We start from the raw sequence: 23,904 nt of genomic DNA on the forward strand, positions 1-23,904 counted from the left end.
TCAGTCAAAGACCGTGTCTACTTCCACAGACTGTTGAAAAGGGCCATTTTGTTTCAGCAGATACACAAAGTAACATCAAACAAAATGGAGAAACCTGCTGCATTTACACACTCAGAGTGCAGAGTCAGAGATGAATCATGGAGCCAAAAGAGAAGAAAGAAGAGGCTGAGCTGTGCAAAAAAATAAATAATCACAAGATTCATGCCTGATGAGCGAGTAAACACCCAAAATGAGCCAACAACTGTTTCATGCAGAGGACTGCCAGATGGGAGTGGCATATATTGAAACTATTTAGAGCATTCTCTGAGAGATGAACCAAGTAATTACACTTTAATCATATTATGTGCATGATCACAATCTAATAATGTAAGGTCATGTATCCTCATTTGCTCAAGCTGTTGTAATGAAGAGGTAATCGTTGGCTTCTTAAGGCACATATCAAGCAATCATTTTGATTATGAGGAACTTCCAGTCCTCTTTGTTATCTTTGCTTTAACATGCAGGATGCAAAAACTCAAAAATTGGTGAAGCAGTAGTGAAAAGCTGCATAAAATAAAAAACGCTGAGGTGGAAGAGTTGCGTGATCGTAATGATTGATCGGGACAGAGTAGCTACAACAGTTCTCATGGGACAGTGAAAAAGACAAGCCTGGCTGTGCAGATGGAGGATATTCAATAACATATCATCACCACAAGATGATTCTCAGAGAGTAAACCTCCTCCAAATACCTCCAACATCCCTACTGAGGACAAATTCTGTATGTATGTATATATATATATATATATATATATATATATATATATATATATATATATATATATATATATATATATATATATATATATATAAATAATAAGATTGTAACTGCAAAATTGAATAAAAGCAATTTTCCAATTTGAAGTGATGCAATCTTAAACAAAGCATCACTAACATCAGGGCAACAAACATTTCACTGTCTTTTCTTCCTTATCTTTGGCATCTCTTAAAGCAGTGACTTCCAAACTGTGGTTTGGTCCACCTGGTAGAATGCAAGAGCCTTGCTTAAAGGGCAGTGGTCCTGCAACTTTGTTTTTGCCTCATGATTGCAAAAGAGGATACAGTGAACCCTCGCTATAACGCGGTTCACCTTTCACGGTCTCGCTGCTTCACGGATTTGCATCGTGCATTGAAATCACATTACGACTATATGTAACGTAGATATATTTAATGTCCAGTTCTATCTATTTCAATTGTAAAATAAAGGTTACTACTTCACGGATTTCGCCTATCACGGTTTCTATTTGGAACGTAACCCCCGCGAAAAACGAGGGTTCACTGTATACGTATAAAAATCTATACAAGTCTATATCTATATATGCAAAAAATTATATTGGCCTTTGTCTGCACCGTCTGAAAAATAACCGTGTACCAGCAGCAGGAGATATGCCACAGATTCTGTTACAATCACTGCTGAAAAATAAACAACTGACACTTTTCTGGGGTAAAAATCCTATTGTAAAAGTTTGATAAAGTTTAGGCACAGAAGCAACTCGGTCAGGTTTAGTTCAAGATCATACTTTGGGCTCAAATAAATGCTGATAAAAGGATCTTTGTCACTATAGTTACAATAATAACAGGTGGTTAAGGTTATGGAAGGGCCACGACATAACGTTGACAGTTAAAGTCTGATGTTTTGTCAACCCATCCAGCCACCCCACCTCCTCCCTGCATGGATTTTGCGGTTCTACAACACCATCAGCTGACTTCCTCTTTGATACTACAGCCACTATGACATATAGACATAATGACATAAATGACATAATGAAATATGTCATTATGTGGCATTTGTTAAATCAGCTATTGTGCTCTAATATGACTGCTGCTTAATAAAGTCAAGGTCTTCGTGATGAACCTTAATTGAGTCATAAAAACCTGCCTGCACAAACTATCTATGGAGCAGTTTTCTATGAGAGGACCATCTCAAAAATATCTTTCTGATAACCTATCGTTACAGTTTGGTTGTGTTCAGGCCAACTAAAACGGGATTCTTTTTTTCCTTCTTCGATTTGAAGAACTTATGCATGTTTGAGGTAAAAAAAGAAAAAGGAAATACTGAGAAAATAATTGCACTTGTGTGGTTTATATTGGTAAATGTAGATTTAAAGTCCTAATTTCATTGGGCGTGCTGTTAACGTACAGCAGAGGCTTGTATATGCAGTAATGGTCCTTTTCTGCATCTTTAATTGAATAAACATGAATTTCTTTACATCTTTGACAATAAAGGCTTCGCCTGAATTGGGAAAATGTTCCTGAACATTAAACTGGCTGATTAACCAAATATAGTAGACTGAAATAGAAAAATAATGTATTTCTAAAAATAATGTATATAATGTGTGTATATATATATACACACACACACACACACATTATATATATCATAGTATATTTTCAATGAAATTTAGCATATAGTTGACAATCACTCTAAGCTGTAAACAACTGACCAGCGAGGATAATTCAATCATGGAGATTCTTTTGTTGTTTAAAAGGAAAATCAAATTTTCTATCAAGTTTTTTTCCCTTGCTCTTGTTGAGGAGAAACAGGAAGTATCTTTCTGCTAATTAGTCTGTCTCTCAGCCAGCTCTCCTATCTTCCATCTCTCAGATTCACTGCCAGCTCCATTACAGTAAAAACAGACGTGTGTTTGAGGATGTGAAAAACCAGAGCTCTTTTGTTCCTCTTCCCATTTTAGTTTGGTCTAATAATGATTCAGTGGGATAACCCCAAACACTAAGATGGCATTACCCCCAAAATATTACATAATGATGTTTCTTTTTTGTTTGTTTTTAGTGTCTGTGTTCCCACCGCTTTTTTTTTATTTTTATTTTTTTAAATTAGCTTAATTACCCAATCAATTGTTTCCAGACAGAACTGAAATAAACATTTTTTTTCATCTTTCCATCAAATACCTAAATTAACTCAAGGACTTATGCAAATGCACTGGAACAAATTCTCTTCAGATATCATTATTTTCAACTTTGATCTCTTTAAATATATACATAAAAGATAACTTTGTACTTTTATCCCGTGAATTTGCAGCATATACTATAAGCAGAGAGCTGAAAAAGAACCATTTCCACTCCTCCCTCCTGCTTAAACAGCTTTCCTCTGTTTAGGTATTGTTTTCATGCCTGTGCACATGTACAGCACAGCTGATTCTCTTTTGGTATGTGCAGTGTGCATTTTGTTATACATTTCACGTCACTTACAGAATAACCTTCGTCACTGGACTCTAACTAGACTAACCCAATTACTTAAACTCTTCTGATAGAAACTCAGTGAAAGACACAGGAGCAGCAAACCAATCTTTAGATAATATTTAGAATATCTGTCTGTGGTGACATCTGAAATGTGTTTTTCAGATTTTCTATTTCAGTGTACAAAAAAATAAAAAGCTGCCGATCAAATGGAAAGATGGTTTCACATGATCTACTCCTCATGTACTAAGGTTAGGTAGTTATTTTATTAACTAACTGGCACTATTTGTTTTGTTTCCATATCATTTATACTCAGTTGTAGTTTTGACATGTTCATTGTACGTATGTATCTTATACAGTGCAAAACTTACCCATCCAATTTATCTTTAGGAACTCTGTTTATCTTGTTGTATTTTATATATGTGAAATACAATATTGTATCATGTCTTACACAGCAGGTGGTGTTTTCTTGCTTGATGCAGGATAAAGCACATGAACAGGACGTTTTGTGTTAAAGTCACTATTGGGTTGATAAAAATAGTGAACAAAACAGGTATCTTTAACTTCAAGAGTGGAAATCTAACCAGATTTGATTTGATTTTTTGCTCGTCAGATATGTTCAGTTTGTGGGTACAAACAGTAGGTCCCATACGTTCAACATCCACGCTAACAGACTCTATACCAGAGTTTGCTCTTCTTTTTTTTTTACCTGAGCCCATTTTGACTCAACCTCTGTCATCAGTGTCCTTTTAAAATCAGGCAGAGGGAACAATCGGCTGATTCATCTGCCTTTGTGTCACGTTGGCGGGCCCCCTCTAACTCTCTTTTTCTCTCTTCCTGGACTCTACACTCGTCCCCTCTTCCCTTGCCCACCCAAAACACTGATTCACCCCCTCCCCGGCTGGTGCACACAGGGACTCCGAGCTTGTCCCCATCGCCCGTCCTCAATAGATCTTCTGTCTGACCCCTTCTTCCTCCCCCTCCTCTCTTTCTCGCTCTCTCTCTCTGCTAAACAGGATAATCAGAGCCAGAGCAGCGTCTGATCAGCCGCAGCTCATTATACAGGAACGTACAAGCCTTAATCAGCACACATTACATTACATAACATGATGTTGGATCATTGGAGTCACTTGCCACTGCTATTGTGATGGGTGAAGGACCTGACATGTGATTCAGGTCTCATGTCTAGGTGGCTATTTGTAGTGGTTAGATGGGACTGAAACTCAGGACTTCTTTCTGTTCCCCAAAAATTGCACAAGTTTGGGTTTCATGATGAAACTGCAAACGCGCTCCTACCAATGGTCACAAAATTGCATGTAACTCAGGTGTTGATGTTAATCAAGCGACATACACTTATAACTTTACCAACCAAGTTATTGCTTCACTTTGCTCTACATGCATTAATGTGCTGCACTCCGTTTGTGAACAGGAACAGTCTCAGAGCTTTTATTATTTTTTTAATCACATGTTGCTTAATGATCATTTTTTGTTGTTGTTGTTTTTTGGAGGATTGCCTTCAGGCTCAGAGAGAAAGTTAACCCCTTGCAGAAAATCTTGTTTTGGCTAATTTTCAGTCTTTACCACAGGAGATCAGGAAGTGACACTTTAAAGGTTTAAACTTTTGACACGACATGTTCTGACATTTTTTCAATAAAATGATCAAATAGACAGCCAGAAACAAACACGGCTTGAACGAGGTTGTGTCAGCACATATAATGGGTGTATTTGCAATCTAATAATCCCAATGTAACATCTAATGCCATGATTGAAAGGGTGGTTGGAATTTGAACCAGTTTACTTCGGTTCAGTTCAATGCAGTTATGTTCCTTTTAGTAAATGTGCATCGACGGGGTGCAAATGCACAAAAGGATTACATTGCAGTATAAATTTGCGGCTGCTGGCTGAAGAGCTACCCCGGAGAAGTTATTCCAATAATTCATTTTGACACAAAATGATGGGGAAGTAGGGTTTAGGGAGAAAGTTATAGAAGTTTCCCTTTAAGATCAAAATGACTAATTATTTGATCTGTTAGAATATGAGGCTGTACTGTATTAAAAAAAACATGAATAATCTGTAAGTAACAGCACAGCAGGTGTCCTGCCACCTTCTATGTGCTTCATTGCCATGTTTAGGTTGCTGAGGCATCTTCAACACATCACTTGGTTCCATATGAAAAACGGAAAGGTCTCAAAAGTTCTTCGTATTTAGAGATTGATTGACTGATTAAAGCCAAATGGCATGAACATAAATGTATGCATGGTTTCATTATTTATTTATTTTAATTCAATTTATTTATTGAGTGTCAGAGAGAAAAAGAGAAAGTGGAGAAAGAAAAGATGAGCTCTAAGAAACAACAAACATTGTTTTGAATTTATGAATGTGCCACAACGGTGACTGTCCCATACTGTAAACAGCACCGTAGCTGGGGTTTGGCACTGAAAGAAAACGATCTCAAAAACACCAACTTGTATGAAGACCACAGTGCCATTATTTTGATAGCACTTGTGAGGCTGAGGAGACAGAGAGGTATGAGGAAGGCGGGTGGTGGTGGTGGTGGTGGAGAGAGACACATTTCTAAAATTCCTCTGTGTAGTGAGGAGGATATTTATCGACTGTGTATCAAGCCAGAAGCCTCAGACCGCTGACACCAAGCACGTACTGTCACCACACACACACACACACACACACACACACACACACACACACACACACACACACACACACACACACACACACACACACACACACACTTCCCTCTCTGATGGTAAAAGGCAAAAGTTGCGTGAATGCTCAGAACATTCAGAAAGATTTGTCCTCACGAGAGCTCACAGAAGTCCTTTTTGCACCTACAAAGGCTAAAAATTCTCTGACTCCAGCATCTCAAATGAGAGAATTAATTGGAAAGCTGTTCAGATAAAACAAGCAATTTATTTACGTCACCTTAGGAAGGTTTTAGGAAATTGTGATTTTTTTTTCCCCCCACTATTTTCTAATATTTTATGGATCAAAATATCAATCAAGTAATCCAAAATAATCAGTCAAATACTGGGTAATGTAAGTAGGACCTATCCCTTTATGGATTGTTAATTAGATTTGCAGTCAGGTTTTGCCCAAGCGGCAGTTAGATGAGACATAATGAGTACAGCAACATGTAAACCAAATATCCTTCATGTCATTTCAGCAGAACAGACCGTTTTAAATCATCCTATCCATCATCCTTCATCTCCTCAGCCACCATATGTTCAGAAATGAGTCTTATTGTGAACTTTATAGGGTTAAACCCTCCCAACAGAATACTAATAAAATGCACTAAAACAGATCAGAAGTTTGTCAAACATGATGCATCCAAGACATCTTGGATTTTACTCGATATCGGAGAGAAGTTCTGATCGAAGTGACTTGAAGGTTTGATGCGTCTCCTATACTTCTAGACATGATGTAACGTCATCCAATATTTCTCTGAAATCTTAGTGCTTCTGTTGTTAATCACCTGTTTTTTATTGATTTGGGACCAGCCAACAGTATGACTGGATTTTGGCTGCCAGTGCAGCCATCCTGGCAGACGGCCTGCTATAGGGGGAGACGTGTTGTCAGCAGTAGAAACGTGGGTCTGAACTCAAACTGTATCACCTGTCGCAGCTGGAAATAAAAACAGATGTACCTATATCACACTAGCAGCGTTGAAATACTCCCTATCATACATTCCAATGTCACTTGCAAGCAAAAACATTGCTATCGGGCTAAGAGCTCCAGACTTGAGAAAACATCCAAACGCCAATTCAGTGGAAAACAGCTGCTCAAACACACCAGCGAGCAAAACAAGAGCAAACAACAGACATTCTTCAGAATGAAAAAAACTATGATTAAAATCTTGATAAATGTTAATCTCCTTGTGCCTTTCTGTTTACTTAAGGTCTCCCTTAATGTCAGTCGACCTTGCTGGTGACCTTTCAGGAAAAGAGACGGGCCACAAAATGGCACCTCTTGACCTTCCGCCTATAAAGATGACAACAAATCCAATAGGTTATACGAGGCGCGAATAGAGCAGGTGGCGAAACATACATAGTCATTAGCAGGCACTTTCCAAATATTCATTCACACAATACTGAGCAATTTACACAGAGGTAAGAGTGCAGAGGCAGCAAGATGCCGCAGATGATGGCAGCTGGACCTCAGCGTGCTGCAGAGCCAAAGAAATAAAGAGAACAGCTTTACTTTAACAAAGAAGAGTCTTTCATGTACATTTAAATTCTATTCTAGTCTCTGTATTTCAAGGAGGACTCGGCAGATGTCCAATGATGTCATCTGTCCCGACGCTTAAATGGGACACTAATATTAAAAAAAAAAAATACCCAGTGTCTTGGCTGCATTGTCAGCTTCCCCTCAAAACAAATTGGCATCGTAAAGCATCTTCGATTTCCATTATTCATTCATATTTTATCAACTGAGATCATAATGCTTGATTTGATTTGAAAGTCGAGGTGAAACGATTCGATTCTGAACGGCCTTGTTGATTGGCAAAACAATCAGCAACTATGAGTGCTTTTTCCTTTCTGACATATTTCAAGTAAAACTACCAAACCTGATCTAATTTCAGCCTCTCAATTGTTAGGATTTGCTAGATTTTCTCAGTGTCATTGTGAAACGAATATCGCTTTTGTCTCAGAGCAGTGAATCAAGATGTTTCTTAAAACATTTTTTATATAATTTTTTTTTAAACTTTAAAGACAATCAAGCAATCTTGAAAATATTCAGCAAATTAATTGCTAATAAAAAAATTAAAAAAACGTTTTTGTTCAGTCCATTCACTGCAACACCTGCATTTATGTTTATTATGACTATTTTCACATTTGAGTTTACTTTTTATATTTTATTTGAATTTCTATTTTCTGACATTTTCTCTTTTTTGGTGATCCACTTCTGTTGTGATAAAAATGTGTTATTGGGTAGTCCAATTTTTTTATTTTCTTTACTTTAAATGTGTGCAAATAAAAAGAAAATAGTAAATTTTAGCAGAAAGTATCAAAATATATGTGAACTTTTGATTGTTTGGTGCAGAAGAAGGTAAAATATGCATGAAGGACTGTAATCGCAAGTCACCCATGAGCCTGACTGTTATGACTGTATCAGTCATCCATCACTGCTTCCTTCAAAGCTGCGTTTGGTCCAAAACTGTCCAAAGAAAGAAATATGGGTTGTTGTTGTTGTTGTTGTTGTTGAGTAGCACTCTGGGCCCAGGTGGTCTGTCTGGCTCTAAATCTGGACCCGGGTGAGCTGCTGGCTTTTTATTACTGCGGGACTGCAGACAACCCGAACCATTACTCAGCAAAAAATACAAAATCAAAAAAAAAGCGTTGACGCACATGGAGCCTGCGCGCTGCATCACATTTACTGATGCGCACACAGTGAGGCAGGGGATGGAGGGGCAGGGGGAGGGGGGAGGGAGGGGGGACGTCAGGTATGTTTGCAAACACGCAGGTAAACTGACATATAAAAAAAAGAAAGACCAAAAGCAGCGTTGCTCTCCCGGGTTTGTCTACATGCCTATGACAGCAGGGAGGTCTGGTGAAGTGTGACGGTGGTTTCTCGGCGTCAGTGTCGGACGTACCTTGCTGTCGAGGACGCTGCCTCCCTCTTGCAGCACCTTCACCTCCGCACTCGGATCCCCGGCGGAGGCTGAGGCTGAGGCATCCTCCTGGCTCTTCCCGTCCTGCTGCGCTGAGCTCTCTGCTCCCATGTCGAACAATCACAGTGGGGAACTCTTCTGGGTTTGTACGCTGGGTCTAAATAAGCCTTCACGCCAAAACGCCGAACAAGTTAGCGCGACTGCGTTAAAGAAGCGAGTATCCCAAGCGTCTAAAACAGTCTTGGAGCTCAGTGGTGCTGCACCGCCCCGGGGTGGCCTGGATCTGGACTGATGGAGTGTCTGGACCAGCAAACTCTTTTAGGACGCCCCCACCTCCAACACCTCCCGTCAGTGTCACATGGTGCTCCGGTGCGCCGCGGCACGCCTTGCAGCATCAGAGACGGTGCTGATGGACGACAAACGGAGACAGACAGTGTGACAGATGAGATCAGAGGGGGGCACTTAATGAATTAAATAATAGGTTTTATGGGTTGTGTGGCAGTGTTTATGCATCTGCTGCAGAAATTGGATCTGTCTTTAAAGACTGGTAAATTAAATTAGAACCGCTTTAAAATACATCACTTACACATGAGCAGAGCGTTTTACAGAAATCCTCTAAGCATCAAAACACAAGACTGCAGGAGAATAACTTTCAAATCAGAGAACAGAGTTTACTTGAAGAAATAAGACACATTATTTGTGGGGATGTTGAAGACAGAATACAGATGGTATGTTTGTCTGAGACTCACTGCATTGAATATTAAAAGGAAACATTGTACATTTTACTTTTATTTATCTGGTGTTTCCAGAACAAAGTGTACAGTTCATGCAATGTACTGCAAATGCCAAAATGAAAATGCAATGTGTTTGGAATAATTACAATGTACAGTTCATTACTTTCTACAACTTCAGCATAAAAGTAAATTAATTAATATGAAATATTCTAAATGCAAAAGGTGAGATATCTGAACTTTTATGAACTACAAAGCCATGTATTTTCCATCCCTTCTTCCTTCTCTCTAATCTTTCTGCTGGTGAACAAGGTCAGGGAAGATCTGCTTTGACATGTGAATTCACTCATCACATTTTTCACATGTGCGTTTGAAGGTAATGTAATGAGGCTGTTTCATATCACAGTCATTCTTGTCATTGGACTTCTTCACATGCGCATGCAGCTTGTTGGTTTGCCAACCTACATTGATGTTGAGGAGAAATATCATATTTCAAGTTCCTCTAATCAGGCTTGTAAATAAATATTTGCTCAAAAATATAATTCTGTTTTTAATCTATAATCTAATCCCTCTTTCTGATATACAGTATAGGTGATACTTGTTGATCTGGGTCACCCTCTGCCATGGCTCCCTGTTCTGATGAAGTGTGTAGGTGGAGAGCAGATCTGGCTTGCTGATGGAGAGTTGATGCCCAGCTTTAAGCGTTAATTGCGGGTTGAACCATGTGCCATTTTGTTTGGAATTTTAGAGCACAAATTACAGCCCGAACACTCAAAAGCCAAGTTCACACAAGCCTTTAGACCGAGAGTCCTGGCAGCAAAACCAAAACCCAAACACACAGTACAACAACACAAACAACGGCTCTGAACAGAGAATCACGCCGAGGATTTATGAAATGTCAGCGGTTTATCACCCATCAAAGACCACAGCAGCAACATAAACTGAAAGTAACCACAGCGGTCATTTTCTTCAGTCTGTTGGTATTATGTTTTCTAAACGGAGCACTTTCAAGCGAAGCTGCTGACTATTTGGATTTAAGTCAGATTTAAAGCACCATTGGTTGTTCTGGCCACCCACACGCTACACAAAGCAATTTGAGCAATTCATTTTATATTTATGTTAAATAAGATACTGATAGACAGAAAAAAATATGGACTCGATTTTTTTTTAACTTGAGGTTTGACTGTTTTAACACTTGTACCACATGTAATGACCTTGTACACTGACTGGTTGGACTCAGATGTACCTGTCGTGAGAGCTGACTTCCTTGAGTCCAATTTCCCAAAATATTTTACTTGAATATAAAAATATGCAAGTCTCAGTTTTTGAACTGAATGCCTCAAAGTTAGGGTCATCATTAAGACTATCAAAATCCCACCTGAGGTTTAAGATTTGTTCAAAGAAGTCTTTAGACTTCTGATTTACTCAAAAATACGTAAAACAGCTTTCAAGCATGTCTTCATTACAATACATAAAAATGCAAAGTTACTATAAAATTATTTTCTCTTTTATATATATATGTGTGTATATATATATGTGTATATATATATATATATATATATACACACACACACACACACCATGTGACAGTCAGTCCTAAGTGATGGATGCAGAACACAGAATCACTGATTCATTCAATTTCTGGACTAATATATACTTTTGTCAGGACAATAATACATCAACAATATGCCTTTGATAGTCACGTCAGTAAAATTCAAAGCCAACATTGTCAAGTCATCCAAAAAACATTGACTCTCCACCTCCATCAATAAAATTCCTTTACCAGAAGTGAACTATAAAAATCCCTTGCAATCATTTCAAATGCCCAGTATGTTAAATAATATATGCTATGTGGCTTTGTTTATGGAGGAAGTAAAAAAACTCCACCAGCTTCTGGAGAGATCATTAAAAATTTATTGAAAATATGTTTATAAATAAAATTGGGTACATGTTTAAAAAGGAGTAACAAAATACAGTATGTATGACAATATTACTTAGTATTCTATATGTAAAGTAGAATTGACATTTTTATTCCTCGATAATCCCCAACGGCATCACAAACCCGACAGCGGAAAGTCAGTTGATGCTGCTTAAAATGCAACAACAGGTTTTTGTCTTCAACTAGAAAATATTTCAGACACATATCTGCAAGACAGAAGGAATCAAGAAAGCAAATTTCATTACATTTGTCTACAGTGTATAGAAATAAAAACTGTTAGCGAATGACCTTCAGCATGGTCGGCCTATCAGCAGTAGTGCTGATGTAATCTGGAAAAAGAGGGGGGTGAGGGGAAGTAAGGCGGGGGATGGACGTTCTCATTAAAGTGAAAGCTTCACCGGATGTGTCATGGTCTCGGCTCAATAAAACGGTAATGTAAAGGCACATTAAAAGGCACAAAGCATGCTTACACACACACACACACACACACACACACATAAAGGAGTGTTCAGCAACACTCGCAGATCTCCTGTTTTTCACACCTGCTGGCTCATTGACAGTCTTCTTGTTTTCCGATGACCACATGGCACTAAAACACAGACCAGGGTATACAGAGGAGCACAAGATTATTATTGCGAGATGTAAAATCCAACAACAGATATTTATGAAACTTGTGCTACCTTTTATGTGACTTTTTATGTGACCTGCGAGACACTTGACTGTATTAGCGGAGAGGTTTTTTCATAATGAAATGGTGGGAAATGTTACTTTCAGACAGAGACGGGGTGATTCGAGGAATGCGGCCCTGAGGCGTGATGTCTGGTGTGGGCATCGGCCAGACACGGCACGGATTTGGCACATTAATACTTTTGTCACAAGCAGCAAATAAAGCCTTCTGCTCCAAAACAAGACGAGGGCCGTTTCACAAAAAGGACTACGTAACAGCAACATTGCACACGTCAAGCTATACACCAGTTATCAGATGTCCACTCCTCTACTGGAATACTGTCTGTCCTCCGGTTTTATAAATGTCAGTCAGAATTTGTTGAAACACAACTTTACTTCCCAAAACAAACCGTGAAAACAAAATTCATTAGATTGCATATTCATGTGGGACCCAGTGGGTATTATACTTCATATCCAGGTTTGGGGGCTCAGAGGCAGCTGCCTGCATTCCTCAAAACTCTTCAGTAACCCTCAGACAGACTTTCAAAGGGACCTGTCCTTGGTACTGAAATTAGCCAGCCTATTAAATATAAGAGCTAAAATACAAGAGTTTGAACAACACCGAGATGGAGTCAGAAACTCAACATGAACAACTCTGACCTGACAAAACAGGGATTTTCCAGCACAGTACAAAGCAGTGACGAAGCGCCCTCCTCATCAACACCGTGTCTTCAAATCTGTCATTGGCTCAAAACAAGAGGGTTCTCACGCTCACGCTCACAGACACACAAAATATGCAGTTGGAGCACTACTGTATAAATGATGAGAGCTTTCCTCCAGCCTCGACTGTAGTTAAAGTGCCAGATCCTGCCTGGTGAACACAAGATAACAGACCGAGCAGGTGTGGAACGCCAGATATGACGAGCACACACATGTGCACACTGGCTCCACGTTGCAAACCCAAACACCTGAATGACAGATGCTGCACCCTGGGGGGCTGCTGGGGGGCCCGATCGTCTGCTTTCGGGCACGCTTCCAACACAAAGGGGGCACGGGAGTAAAGCTGCGCTCGAATGGAAAGTGGAGGAAGGATGAACAATTTTCAAGTCTTAATGCGCGAGAGGACGGAGAAAAAGGAAGGGTTTGTTTTTTTGTATTGAGGCATGTCTGAAGGAATGATGACACAGGAGGAGAACGCATGTGTCCAAACAACAGATGGTTGCAGGTCAACACAAACACACAGTTTGGAAACGTTTTATTTGAAAGGCACTTCAAATCTCTGAGAATCAAAATGGTTAACACAACAGCGCTAAATGCTTTCAGAGCATGCTAACTTCTGAATCTAATGTTCTGTTTACACTTTGTAGACAGAACCTTTTAACTATAGAGTCAGTCACAATAAAAACTAGCTGTCAAAGTGGCCAAATTATGGAACAAAAAAACAAACAAAAAATAGAGATACAGAGGTCAGCAAATGGATTTAATGAATGTGGCTCTTGTATTGATTTTGGATCTGAGTAGTTTATCACTTTGGCTTAAATCAGAGAGTCTGAGATAGAGGCAGATGACAAGTAACAGGCTGAATACAGAGCTGTGGCATCAAATTAAAATGTAATAGTTAACATTATTTTAATGAAAAGAGCTTAGAACTGAGAAATGTAACATGCCACTTGTAGTGATTTGCACAATGTGCAGCAAGTTTTAGCGTTCAGCTTTATCAAACAGGTTCGGACACTATAGGTTACATTAATACCATAATGGCTAATTGTGCGTACACCGGCAGCTTGTTAATAAATATGCAAGCTGTCCTCATTTCATTTAAAAATCTGAGGACGTAAACAAACTGTAGCACCGTTATTAAGACATTTACGTTTTTCTTTTACAAAAAAGGGAAAGTCTGTTAAAACTCAAGAATAACAAAATTCAAGCAGACTTAACCTCACCCTCTCATACCTAGAAAACATTGAACCGAAAGGTCCAATATATGCACATAAAGCACAACGAATTGGCTGCAGGACGCTGCCTTCGGCAAATCACGCAGATGTGCAAATACAGCATAATGCTAATGGTCCCAGAACATGCTCCTCTGATGTGGGGAGTGTTTGAGCTGCAGTAAGAAATCATTTCCTGTCAGAGGTGGAGGAGATAGATGAGTCTGAATGGTGCAGGCATGGAGCTGAGGATCCTGAGAACAGAGCAGAGAGCCTGGGAAAAAAAACAGGATGATCTTTTTAACTGCGTGCACAAGTGAGAGGCAGCTCAGCCGCACAGACTGGAGGCCTGGCACTGAGCGAATCAGGCAGTAAACGGAAAACTCTGGGGAGGAAATAAAGTCTCGTGTAATAAACTGTATTGACAATGACCACCAGTAAAATATTTATGATGATACAACGACCAGCTTCTCCAAGTGACTGAAGTGGTAGAATGCTTTATACTGATGTGCATGAGATAATACACATGAGAATATCCCTACCGAGCACGCTCAGAAGAGCCCAGTGATCTCTTCTGTGACCGGGTCAAGGTCAATGTCGTAGAAACAGGGGCGGGTGGGCAGGCCAGGCATCGTGCTCATCTGCGGGAAGAAAAACAAAACAAATCAGAGGTAGTAACTTTAACTTATACCTGTAATAATAACACATTTGATATATACTCATCACAACACAACAAAATGTTGGTTTGACGTGTTGAACATTTGTATAAAAAGAATTGCGTTTTATGGCTTATTTTTCTTATTCCTGTATCCATTGATGACATGGATTTAGTTTTCATGCATCTGCAATTGAATTCAATTGCAAAAAAAATCTACAACATACTTGAAAGATATCTTTGAATAATTCTAAAAATGGATCAATAAGCTGCAGACTTTGTTGGTTGTGAAGCAAAACTCTTCTATGTTTATTATTGTTGTTTTTACACCAATAAGTTGGCAGTCAAAAAAGCTTTTTCTAAATATCTAAACGGCTGGAACAGACTGAGGAACAAGTATACACAGCTGGTTCACGTCTTCTTTTGTTTTTTGCTTTTGTGCAAGTTTCATAAAACTGTCAGTGGCCACAGAATCAAATAAGAAGTTAAAATTACAATCTATATAATAACCAAAACCTCCAATTAAAGCCTTTACCACAACACAGCTGTTCCACACCAAAAGACAATCCTAAGATTTGGCATCGAAACCTGTGTAAATTAGACGGCGTAGGATCAACCTCCCACAGGTTCAATAACTATAATCTACACTCATTTAACTCAACGTTAGCAGGGATGAATGTAGTCGTAGAAAATGGTGGCCTTGTTCTCACTGATGTCAAAATATATGTAACAAAAGGCTGCCTGCCAGATATGAGACAAAGTTAATGGGCAGCAGATGAAGTCATCGTGGTAATACTGACTACCGGTCTGATGGATGAAGCTCAGAAGTATGGAGAACTCACAGCTTTCAAAGAATCACAGAGATTTGATGTGGCCACAAAACGGCTCAAAGACGCTTCATGTTACATCATAAGTAAATTATGTATTAATAGTATTAATATAATGAGTAGAAGTGATGTGTTGCGTTCAGGATTTCACTGGGGTCTGCTGGGGGAGCAGCATTGGAGCCGGCGACACCAACAGACTTAACAAACTGGTGAAGAAGGCCGGCTCCATCATTGGCTGCAAACTGGACACACTGGAAAAGGTGGTGGAGAGGAGGACGCTGAGGAAACGGTTATCCATATTGGATAATCCTGACCACCTTCTCCACCACCTGCTGCAGGGACAGAGGAGGACGTTCTCCAAAAGACTCCTCCAGCTCCGCTGTCACAAGGACAGATACAGGAGATCATTCCAGATACGGGAGATCATTCCTGATACGGGAGATCATTCCAGATACGGGAGATCATTCCTGATACGGGAGATCATTCCAGATACGGGAGATCATTCCAGATACGGGAGATCATTCCTGATACGGGAGATCATTCCAGATACAGGAGATCATTCCAGATACAGGAGATCATTCCAGATACAGGAGATCATTCCAGATACGGGAGATCATTCCTGATACGGGAGATCATTCCAGATACGGGAGATCATTCCAGATACGGGAGATCATTCCAGATACAGGAGATCATTCCTGATACGGGAGATCATTCCAGATACAGGAGATCATTCCTGATACAAGAGATCATTCTAGATACAGGAGATCATTCCTGATACAGGAGATCATTCCAGATACAGGAGATCATTCCAGATACAGGAGATCATTCCAGATACAGGAGATCATTCCAGATACAGGAGATCATTCCTGATACAAGAGATCATTCCAGATACGGGAGATCATTCCTGATACGGGAGATCATTCCAGATACGGGAGATCATTCCAGATACGGGAGATCATTCCAGATACAGGAGATCATTCCAGATACAGGAGATCATTCCTGATACAGGAGATCATTCCAGATACAGGAGATCATTCCTGATACAAGAGATCATTCCTGATACAGGAGATCATTCCTGCCAACTGCAATACCATTTTTACAATAGCTCACCTCTGGCCAAATCTGCTCTACATTATTAACTGTTGCTTAATTCGTTGCACTGTTGTTTAATTTAATATTATTCTATTTTATTTATGTATACTCTGCATGTTTACATTTTTTATAGTTTATATTTAATACCTCAATTTTAATTGTCATTTTTTATAGCTTTCACCCTGTATCTTTCCATGCTGCTGTGGTGAAAATATTTCCCCTTGCAGGATCAATAAAGTGTGTGTGTGTGTGTGTGTGTGTGTGTGTGTGTGTGTGTGTGTGTGTGTGTGTGTGTGTGTGTGTGTGTTTATTAATTTCCTGGTTCTTTTATATTCAGAGTTTTAGATCCAGCACACCTGTCAATAAGACTTACTGTTCCTCACGCTTGAGTTTCTGACCTACCTCAAACTTTGGTGATCATGAACACATCATTTATTCACAGCAATTACAAAAGGCTGAAACAACAGAGATACTTAAAGTGTTTATCAGAGTCCTGCTAGTACAACCAGCTGGGAGCCAACCCCTATGCAGAGAGACTTGAAAAAATAAAGTGGAACTGACAGAGGAAATTCTCCAAAATGACATTTTGACATAAATGGACACACACGAGATATTGACATCAGAGCAAACGACTAAGTCAACTTAAAGTTTGAAGTTATCACTTAGGAAGAATTGGTTTGCACAGTACTGATCAAAGGCAACTCTGTGACTCATAAAACACTTTTCCTCACTCGAGACCCGGCCTGATCGTCCCGTACACAGAGAAAAGTAAATTATCTCGCTCATTACACAGGCAGCGACATTCTTTGCATGCCTCCCTTCTCCTGACCCAGGAGCTGTTTTATGGGCCCATTAGTGGAAATGAGACAGGAGGAAGTGACCAACGAATGTCCTGTCTGAGGAAATGCGGCTCTGCAAGTAAACCAAAGGACAAAACGGGGAGGACGTGCTTACACAATTTGACGGAGCGGATGCTGATCGCTCCTAGCCGGTCCACCATGACCTGACAGAGTTCTTATGAAGTCCATCAATAAAGCTTTAACCACAGATGACTCAAACTATGAGCAGAGTCAAAGGAATTAAATATCAGTGTATTACATTACTCTCTGATGGAATACATTAAGAACTGTTAGGACAGAGAAGGACTCCATTCCTTGGACTCTCTTTAGTTTTGACATCACAATGTGCCAGCACTGTAGCCATGACGATATAGAATAAAACTAAATGGGCCTATGACATCATCACACCAATGGAATAGTTTTAATATGCTTATAAAAGAACTGGATTAATATAACGTAATATAATGGTGATGCTACACTAACAACTGTAAAAAATTGCAGTGGAACTGCAATTGAAAAAAAGCCTCCGGTTACTCATCACTTTCACTTTATTTGGTTGGATGAATCAGATGTGGAAGACAAACTGCAAGCTCACAGGAACAAACAAATCGACAACTTCTGAAAAAAATAACATTTGGATTCACCTAAAGTCCTTACACTTTGCATGTCTTCGGAATACAATTTTAGGCGTCACATTTCAATATCAAAAGATATTAAAATATGAAGAAAAACTGTCAAAAGCTTTGAAAGCAACAAAAGATGTGCTGATCTGGCAGTCCTCCCTCTCAAGCCCGAGAACAAGTTGGCACTCGCAAAAACACACAACACTCCGTGGCTAAAGTTGGAAACCCCACTCTGCCAAATAAGTCCCTTCATTATGCCCAAACACAATGTGCCTTTGTTGGCGAAAACCCTGGAGGAGACGATGTAGCTGGATTTCTACCCCCAACTGATTCTGGAGTAAAGTTTCGGTCAACAGACGGAACCGTTTCTAAAGAAGACGGCCGAGAAGATTATGAAAGTGGTAATACAGACACAAAACACTTTTGCCTTTTTAAGACTAATGGGCCATTAAAGGACATGGAATCTGAAAGACTAAATCTCATAAAAAGTCAAATGGTCATTCAACTATAAGGTCTTTATTTGGGCAGTATGTTCATCTTATGATGATCCTACAGATACGAATGGTTATTTTATGAGATTGCTGTGTTCGTACTTTGGACAGACAATTACTGTGCAAGCACTGCCCACCGGCTGATTTCCTTCTCTCAAGTGCATTTCATTATTTATGCATTATTGTGCTTTTCCTTCTTGTCCCAACTTCCCCACCATTTGTGACTGTTTTTTTGTATATTTACTGTTTATCTTTGGTGTGCATGGTATTTACTGCATTTTCTTTTGGTTTTTTTCATGCCTGATTTTGTATGCTGTTGTACATATAAGACCATAGTGGTAGATCTAACAGCATGCATCTGTTCTTGTACTTCTGCTGCAGTGACAATGTAAAACTGAAGAAGTAGCTGAGATGTGCTCAATGCGCACTGTATCACGATGCTGTGTAACTTCATCCATCTCTGCATTACGTTTTAATCTACTTAAATAAAACTGCAGCTGAAAGAAAGGTCAATTCACGAGCACTGTAAATACATTTAAAGAACCTGTTGGCCATTGGGTCATTAATATGACCAAAAATGTTATAATTTAATGCATGCTTTCTTTCTTGGATTTTATCACAGAGTTTCACCCAACCTGCAACTTGGAAACATTGACGAGTAGTGAGCATAAAGAATATCCAGCCAAGGAGGGAGTTGCTATGAGTCTGAACTGTTTTGCGTTTACTGGTGCAATGAAGGCAGCTCTAAAAGGATATGAATTCTAAAGAGATCTATTGTTCTGCTTGCGACCCCTCCCTTACATATCTGGAGAATGACATCAGCCCCTTCCAGATTCTTCACCCTGTAAAGACCCCTAACCGACCCCTGAAGCTCCCCCTCCTCTCGTACTCACGCCCTCACTGACTGAGATCTTCTACCTCCTACAAGTAAACTGTGACCTGGCAGTTTCTATATTTTACAGAGAATATACATATATATATATAAAGAGCAAAGAATACACATATTTAGGAAGGTGATGTTTGTTGTAAAATATTTTCCATCCAACACATTTTCTTATTATCAATAAAACGTTTAGAACTTTAACACTGGTCTCTCTGGCTGAGCTGAGGACCAGCTGCTCACATAGAAAAGGACACTCTCCAAAACTTTAGCTTTAAAAATTTCAACCTATGCACCACTCTGTCAGACAGCAGCTCGGCCACAGAGTTGAAAGAGCAATGTAGAGACTCCCTTTGGGTTAGAAGTCATAGTTCAAGGGTTGTCAATGTACTCGTGGCTCCTTGGGTCACAGCAGATCAAAGGCAGGTTTGAGACAGAGTGGAACGACGCCAAACTACTACTTCTTCCCAGCATAGCCAGTGTTTGACACCTCTGCCTCAGCCTATCAAAGCTCGGCCCTCAGGGCACACTGGTGAAACGGCAGGAGGCCAAACGCTCAGGAAGCCGCTTCCTTCCTGCCCGCCCATCATCAACCGAGAGGCTCCAGCCAGCCCAGTTTTCTCTAACTAGTAATACAAGTGTCAGGAAAAGACCCAAACCACAAATACAGTTCTGGGATGAACTCATGGGAAGGAAGGAAGGAAGGAAGGAAGGAAGGAAGGAAGGAAGGAAGGATGAGGAGAAACAGATAAAGGACCTGCAACTACCAATCATCCAGCAACAAAACTGCCAAGACCAGGAGTCATGGACGTAAAGAAAAAGTAAAGGCTCACTGCAACAACATCAACACAAAATGCTGAGCTATGTTTCCTGGAAATACTAATATGGCTTTTAATTAACCTCACACGAAATATAGTTGAACTCACTGTCAGTCCTCAACTTCGAAAACTCACTAATTTAAATCAGCCACCCACAACTCGGAGATCAAAGAGAGCAGCTGGAGAAATGGATGCTGGATATTACAGCAACAAGATAAAAGAAGGGCGGCAAGTAGTAAAATTAGATTCAATGTCTTATGCAGTAAATATTCATTCGTAGCTGCTCAAGAAGTGCACGAGAAAACATAAATATGGCTCTATGCAGGAAGTCAACATGCGAGTTTCAACTTACACTATGATTCCCCGTGGTGGTGTACATGTCCGAGATTTTACTTTAAATTAAACTGATGCAATTGATGGAGCAGAAAATAAACAGAAAATAAACTGTTGTGATATTAAAAAGGAAAAAAATTAAGAATGAATGGAAAAAGTAAAGGAGTAGACAAAAATGTAATAAAGTAAAATAAAAAAACATGATTCTTTTTCAGGTTTCACTATTCTACGCTATGATTCCACTCATACATTCACAACTTTGCTCTCGAACCCAATAATAATTAAGAGTTCAGATAGTGTGAATTATGGCATGGACCCTGACGTTAGCATGAACCTGTGTGTCTTACAGACCACATACCGTCCCCACAAGTGGGTAGATGAAGCCGGCCCCGATGCTCGCGCGGACATCTCTGATTGGCAAAACAAATCCGGTGGGTGTCCCCTTCCTGTCAGGCATGTGGGACAGGGACAGGTGGGTCTTGGCCATGCAGATGGGCAATGAACCATAACCCTGGTTATAGAGAAAAGAAAAACAATGACTGATCTGTGTGTGTGCGAGTAGTGGGAAGGTAACACGCAGACAGAAGGACAGAGAAAGGAGATGAGCCACATGACTTCTGTTAGTGTGCGAGGTGGTTATTATTGCAGCAGCCGTGATCTCACTTGTTGATTGTAGTAATCTATCTTGGCCTTGGCCTCTGGAGACAGCTCAATGTCATCGGCCCCGTACACTTTCTGGGCTATTGTTCTGATCTTCTCCGTGATCGGCATCTATGGGAAAGACAGCACGAGAGACAGGTGGATACACGGCGGCACTACGGTCAGAAGGAAGAGGGGAAATTAGAGATAGTGAACTGAAGACACATCAGTGTGACATCAGAGTCAAAATGAGTTCAACAGACCGATTTAAACCATTCAACATGTTTGAACTTTACTTATATGACTCGTATTTTATATTCCATAGCTTTGGTCTCCTGTAACACGAAAACAAATATACAAATAAATAAATAATGGTTAAAAAATTTTTTAAAACAAAAACAAAAAAACATTTGATAACCCTATCTCGCAGGATGTGCTGCACCGGAGCATCAACAGGACCCCACATCATATTAACAATAAGCATATACAACCTCTTACATGAGTTTGGAGATCTGCACCATATCAACACACCTTTTCTTTGTTAATTGATCTTCTGAGCTGTGGCTTGGAATGGAATATCTTCTATATTATGTTTATAGTGTTAGTGTTATGGTGACCATAAGACTATTGAAGAATATGTGCTGTCACCTGCCATATTCCAGCCACGCTGCTAGTATGGAAAGTTAGAAGGGATGGCATCTTTGGCCTATTTGATTGGACTTACAATTTGGCTCTTTTTTAATACAGTATCATTTGTAATGTTGTTGTGGGAATGTTGGTATGCAGGAACATGCAGACTGTAGATAAGACCACACACACAAACAGAATCAGTTAATTTAAGTCACAACTTCCCAGACTCACTAACTCAAACCAGCTGATGTTTGTTACTTTGACATATTGCCGCTCCCAAAATCAACTTCATTTACTGCAAACAGAGTATCCATTACTGAAAAAGTAGACTCGGGGATACTTCCTGTCATACAGCAACAACACAAAGGCATCAAACTGTTTTACATTTCTTCCGATACATGGCTTTATTCTTAAATTACCATCAATTACAACACCAACAAAAAAGTATGATTTTCTATGCAGGGTATCTGCTCTCACCTCTGTGTTGTACAGGAACTGGAAGTTGCTGGGTTTGCTGGCAGCCTCGTTCACAGCCTGGGCCAGCTCTACAGAACCTCGCCCCCCCTGCGCCCAGTGGTGACATGGTACTGCGTCAGACGCTCCGCACTCTTTTGCTATCTGACACACAAGGTCAATCTCGGCCTGGGTGTCTGTCCTGAAGGATCACAGCGGCAAAATTTCTTCGTAATTCTTGGTATGTCATTACTTATTTTATTGTAATTAACAAAACTCGAGTTAGGTTGTATTTTTTGTGGATGTGTCTATCTGCATGCGTCCTACTTGAAGACATTGAGTGCCATCACGACCGGGACCCCAAACTGGTGTGCAATCTGGATCTGCTTCTTGAGGTTGCTTCGGCATCCACCTTCAACCAGGTTCAGATTCTAAAAGGAGGAAGCGATATAAGAGACAAAGCAGAGGTTGGCTGAAGGGAACAAAAAAAAACCCAAAAAAACTCACCTATGAAATGCACAACAGCTGGCCCTGCACTAAAGTAGCACATTCGACATCATCACAAAACTGAGACAACAATGAACCCCTTTGTTTCTTATCACATCAAAATATGTAAGTTCCTTTAAAACTAAATATCGACAACATCAAACAAATGAAAAATAAACTATTCATCATAAAATAAAAATGGGAGAAACAAAAAGCAGAATGAGATGTGTGATTGTCTGCAAAATAAGCAAGAAACGCTGGGGCCTCCTAGTTTAGCCTTTACTGGCAAGTAGTTTGCAGAGAAATAATTTGCGGGGTATGACACAGAATTCCTTAATTCCAAGATTAACTCCAATATCCTAATTTCCTATTTATCCATTTAGCTGGAGTTGTCAACACGTATAGCAGAATTTATGACATTCACCATGTGCACTTGACCTCGTATACTGTCAGTGTTCTGCATTATTATAGATGGTCTGGTGATATATTAGAACATAAATAAATCTGGGGCAGTATCCTACTGTGTGCAGTTATTCATGAATTATTCTCATACTGTACTGCATACGACTACGTGCAGAAAGTGAGTTACTCCCACGCACATTAACAACATATTGTGAAGCTACTCCAGGTTTGACCACAGTAATCCAATCTTGCACTGTGCGCGTGTGCGTGTGGAAGCAGCCGCAGGCTCAAAGCGGTAAGGCCATCCAGGTCCCTTAAATTCATTTCCCTGGCTCTGTTTTCCCCACTACTTCTGGTTCTTATTACAGCCTTCACAATTAACTTATACTGCTTCATTATTTACTCAGCTGAACCTGCCTGAGAGACCAGGGATTGTGGCCAGATATGGATGTGCACCCGCATACACAGACACACACCAAATAAATCCCACCTCCATTGTGCTGAGGCCCCCATTCCCAGAAACCACATGCAAATGTTTTATTTGTGCTGTTAATCAAATAACCATGCTCTTAACCATGTTCGCGGACAAATGCATAAACCGTTGGTGGA

General features: G+C 39.9%; 2 protein-coding genes across 3 annotated transcripts in view; both read right to left on the reverse strand.

The window, feature by feature from the left end:
- akap12b (A kinase (PRKA) anchor protein 12b) overlaps positions 1 to 9,243 on the reverse strand; it is a 44,506-nt gene extending 35,263 nt beyond the window's left edge. The window contains exon 1 of the mRNA XM_069701799.1: positions 8,843 to 9,243. Within this exon, the coding sequence (XP_069557900.1) occupies positions 8,843 to 8,971 (129 nt within the window). The 5' untranslated portion in view covers positions 8,972 to 9,243. The remainder of the gene's footprint in view (positions 1 to 8,842) is intronic.
- Positions 9,244 to 11,491: 2,248 nt separating this feature from the next.
- mthfd1l (methylenetetrahydrofolate dehydrogenase (NADP+ dependent) 1 like) overlaps positions 11,492 to 23,904 on the reverse strand; it is a 37,234-nt gene continuing 24,821 nt past the window's right edge. Inside the window, exons 23-28 of one of the 2 annotated variants that reach the window (XM_069701801.1) lie at positions 22,735 to 22,838; positions 22,432 to 22,609; positions 21,349 to 21,456; positions 21,044 to 21,196; positions 14,670 to 14,768; positions 11,492 to 12,119 (exon numbers count right to left, since the gene is read on the reverse strand). In XM_069701801.1, the coding sequence (XP_069557902.1) occupies positions 14,679 to 14,768; positions 21,044 to 21,196; positions 21,349 to 21,456; positions 22,432 to 22,609; positions 22,735 to 22,838 (633 nt within the window). In that variant the 3' untranslated portion in view covers positions 11,492 to 12,119; positions 14,670 to 14,678. Of the gene's footprint in view, positions 12,120 to 13,434; positions 14,402 to 14,669; positions 14,769 to 21,043; positions 21,197 to 21,348; positions 21,457 to 22,431; positions 22,610 to 22,734; positions 22,839 to 23,904 lie in introns of those variants that run through there. The other variant, XM_069701802.1, reaches the window with a different exon arrangement.

The sequence above is a fragment of the Brachyistius frenatus genome, unplaced genomic scaffold (genome assembly GCF_029030835.1).
Source record: "Brachyistius frenatus isolate BFR_SWC_R1_liver_20210118 unplaced genomic scaffold, ASM2903083v1 Contig_38, whole genome shotgun sequence".
Classification (NCBI taxonomy): domain Eukaryota; kingdom Metazoa; phylum Chordata; class Actinopteri; family Embiotocidae; genus Brachyistius; species Brachyistius frenatus.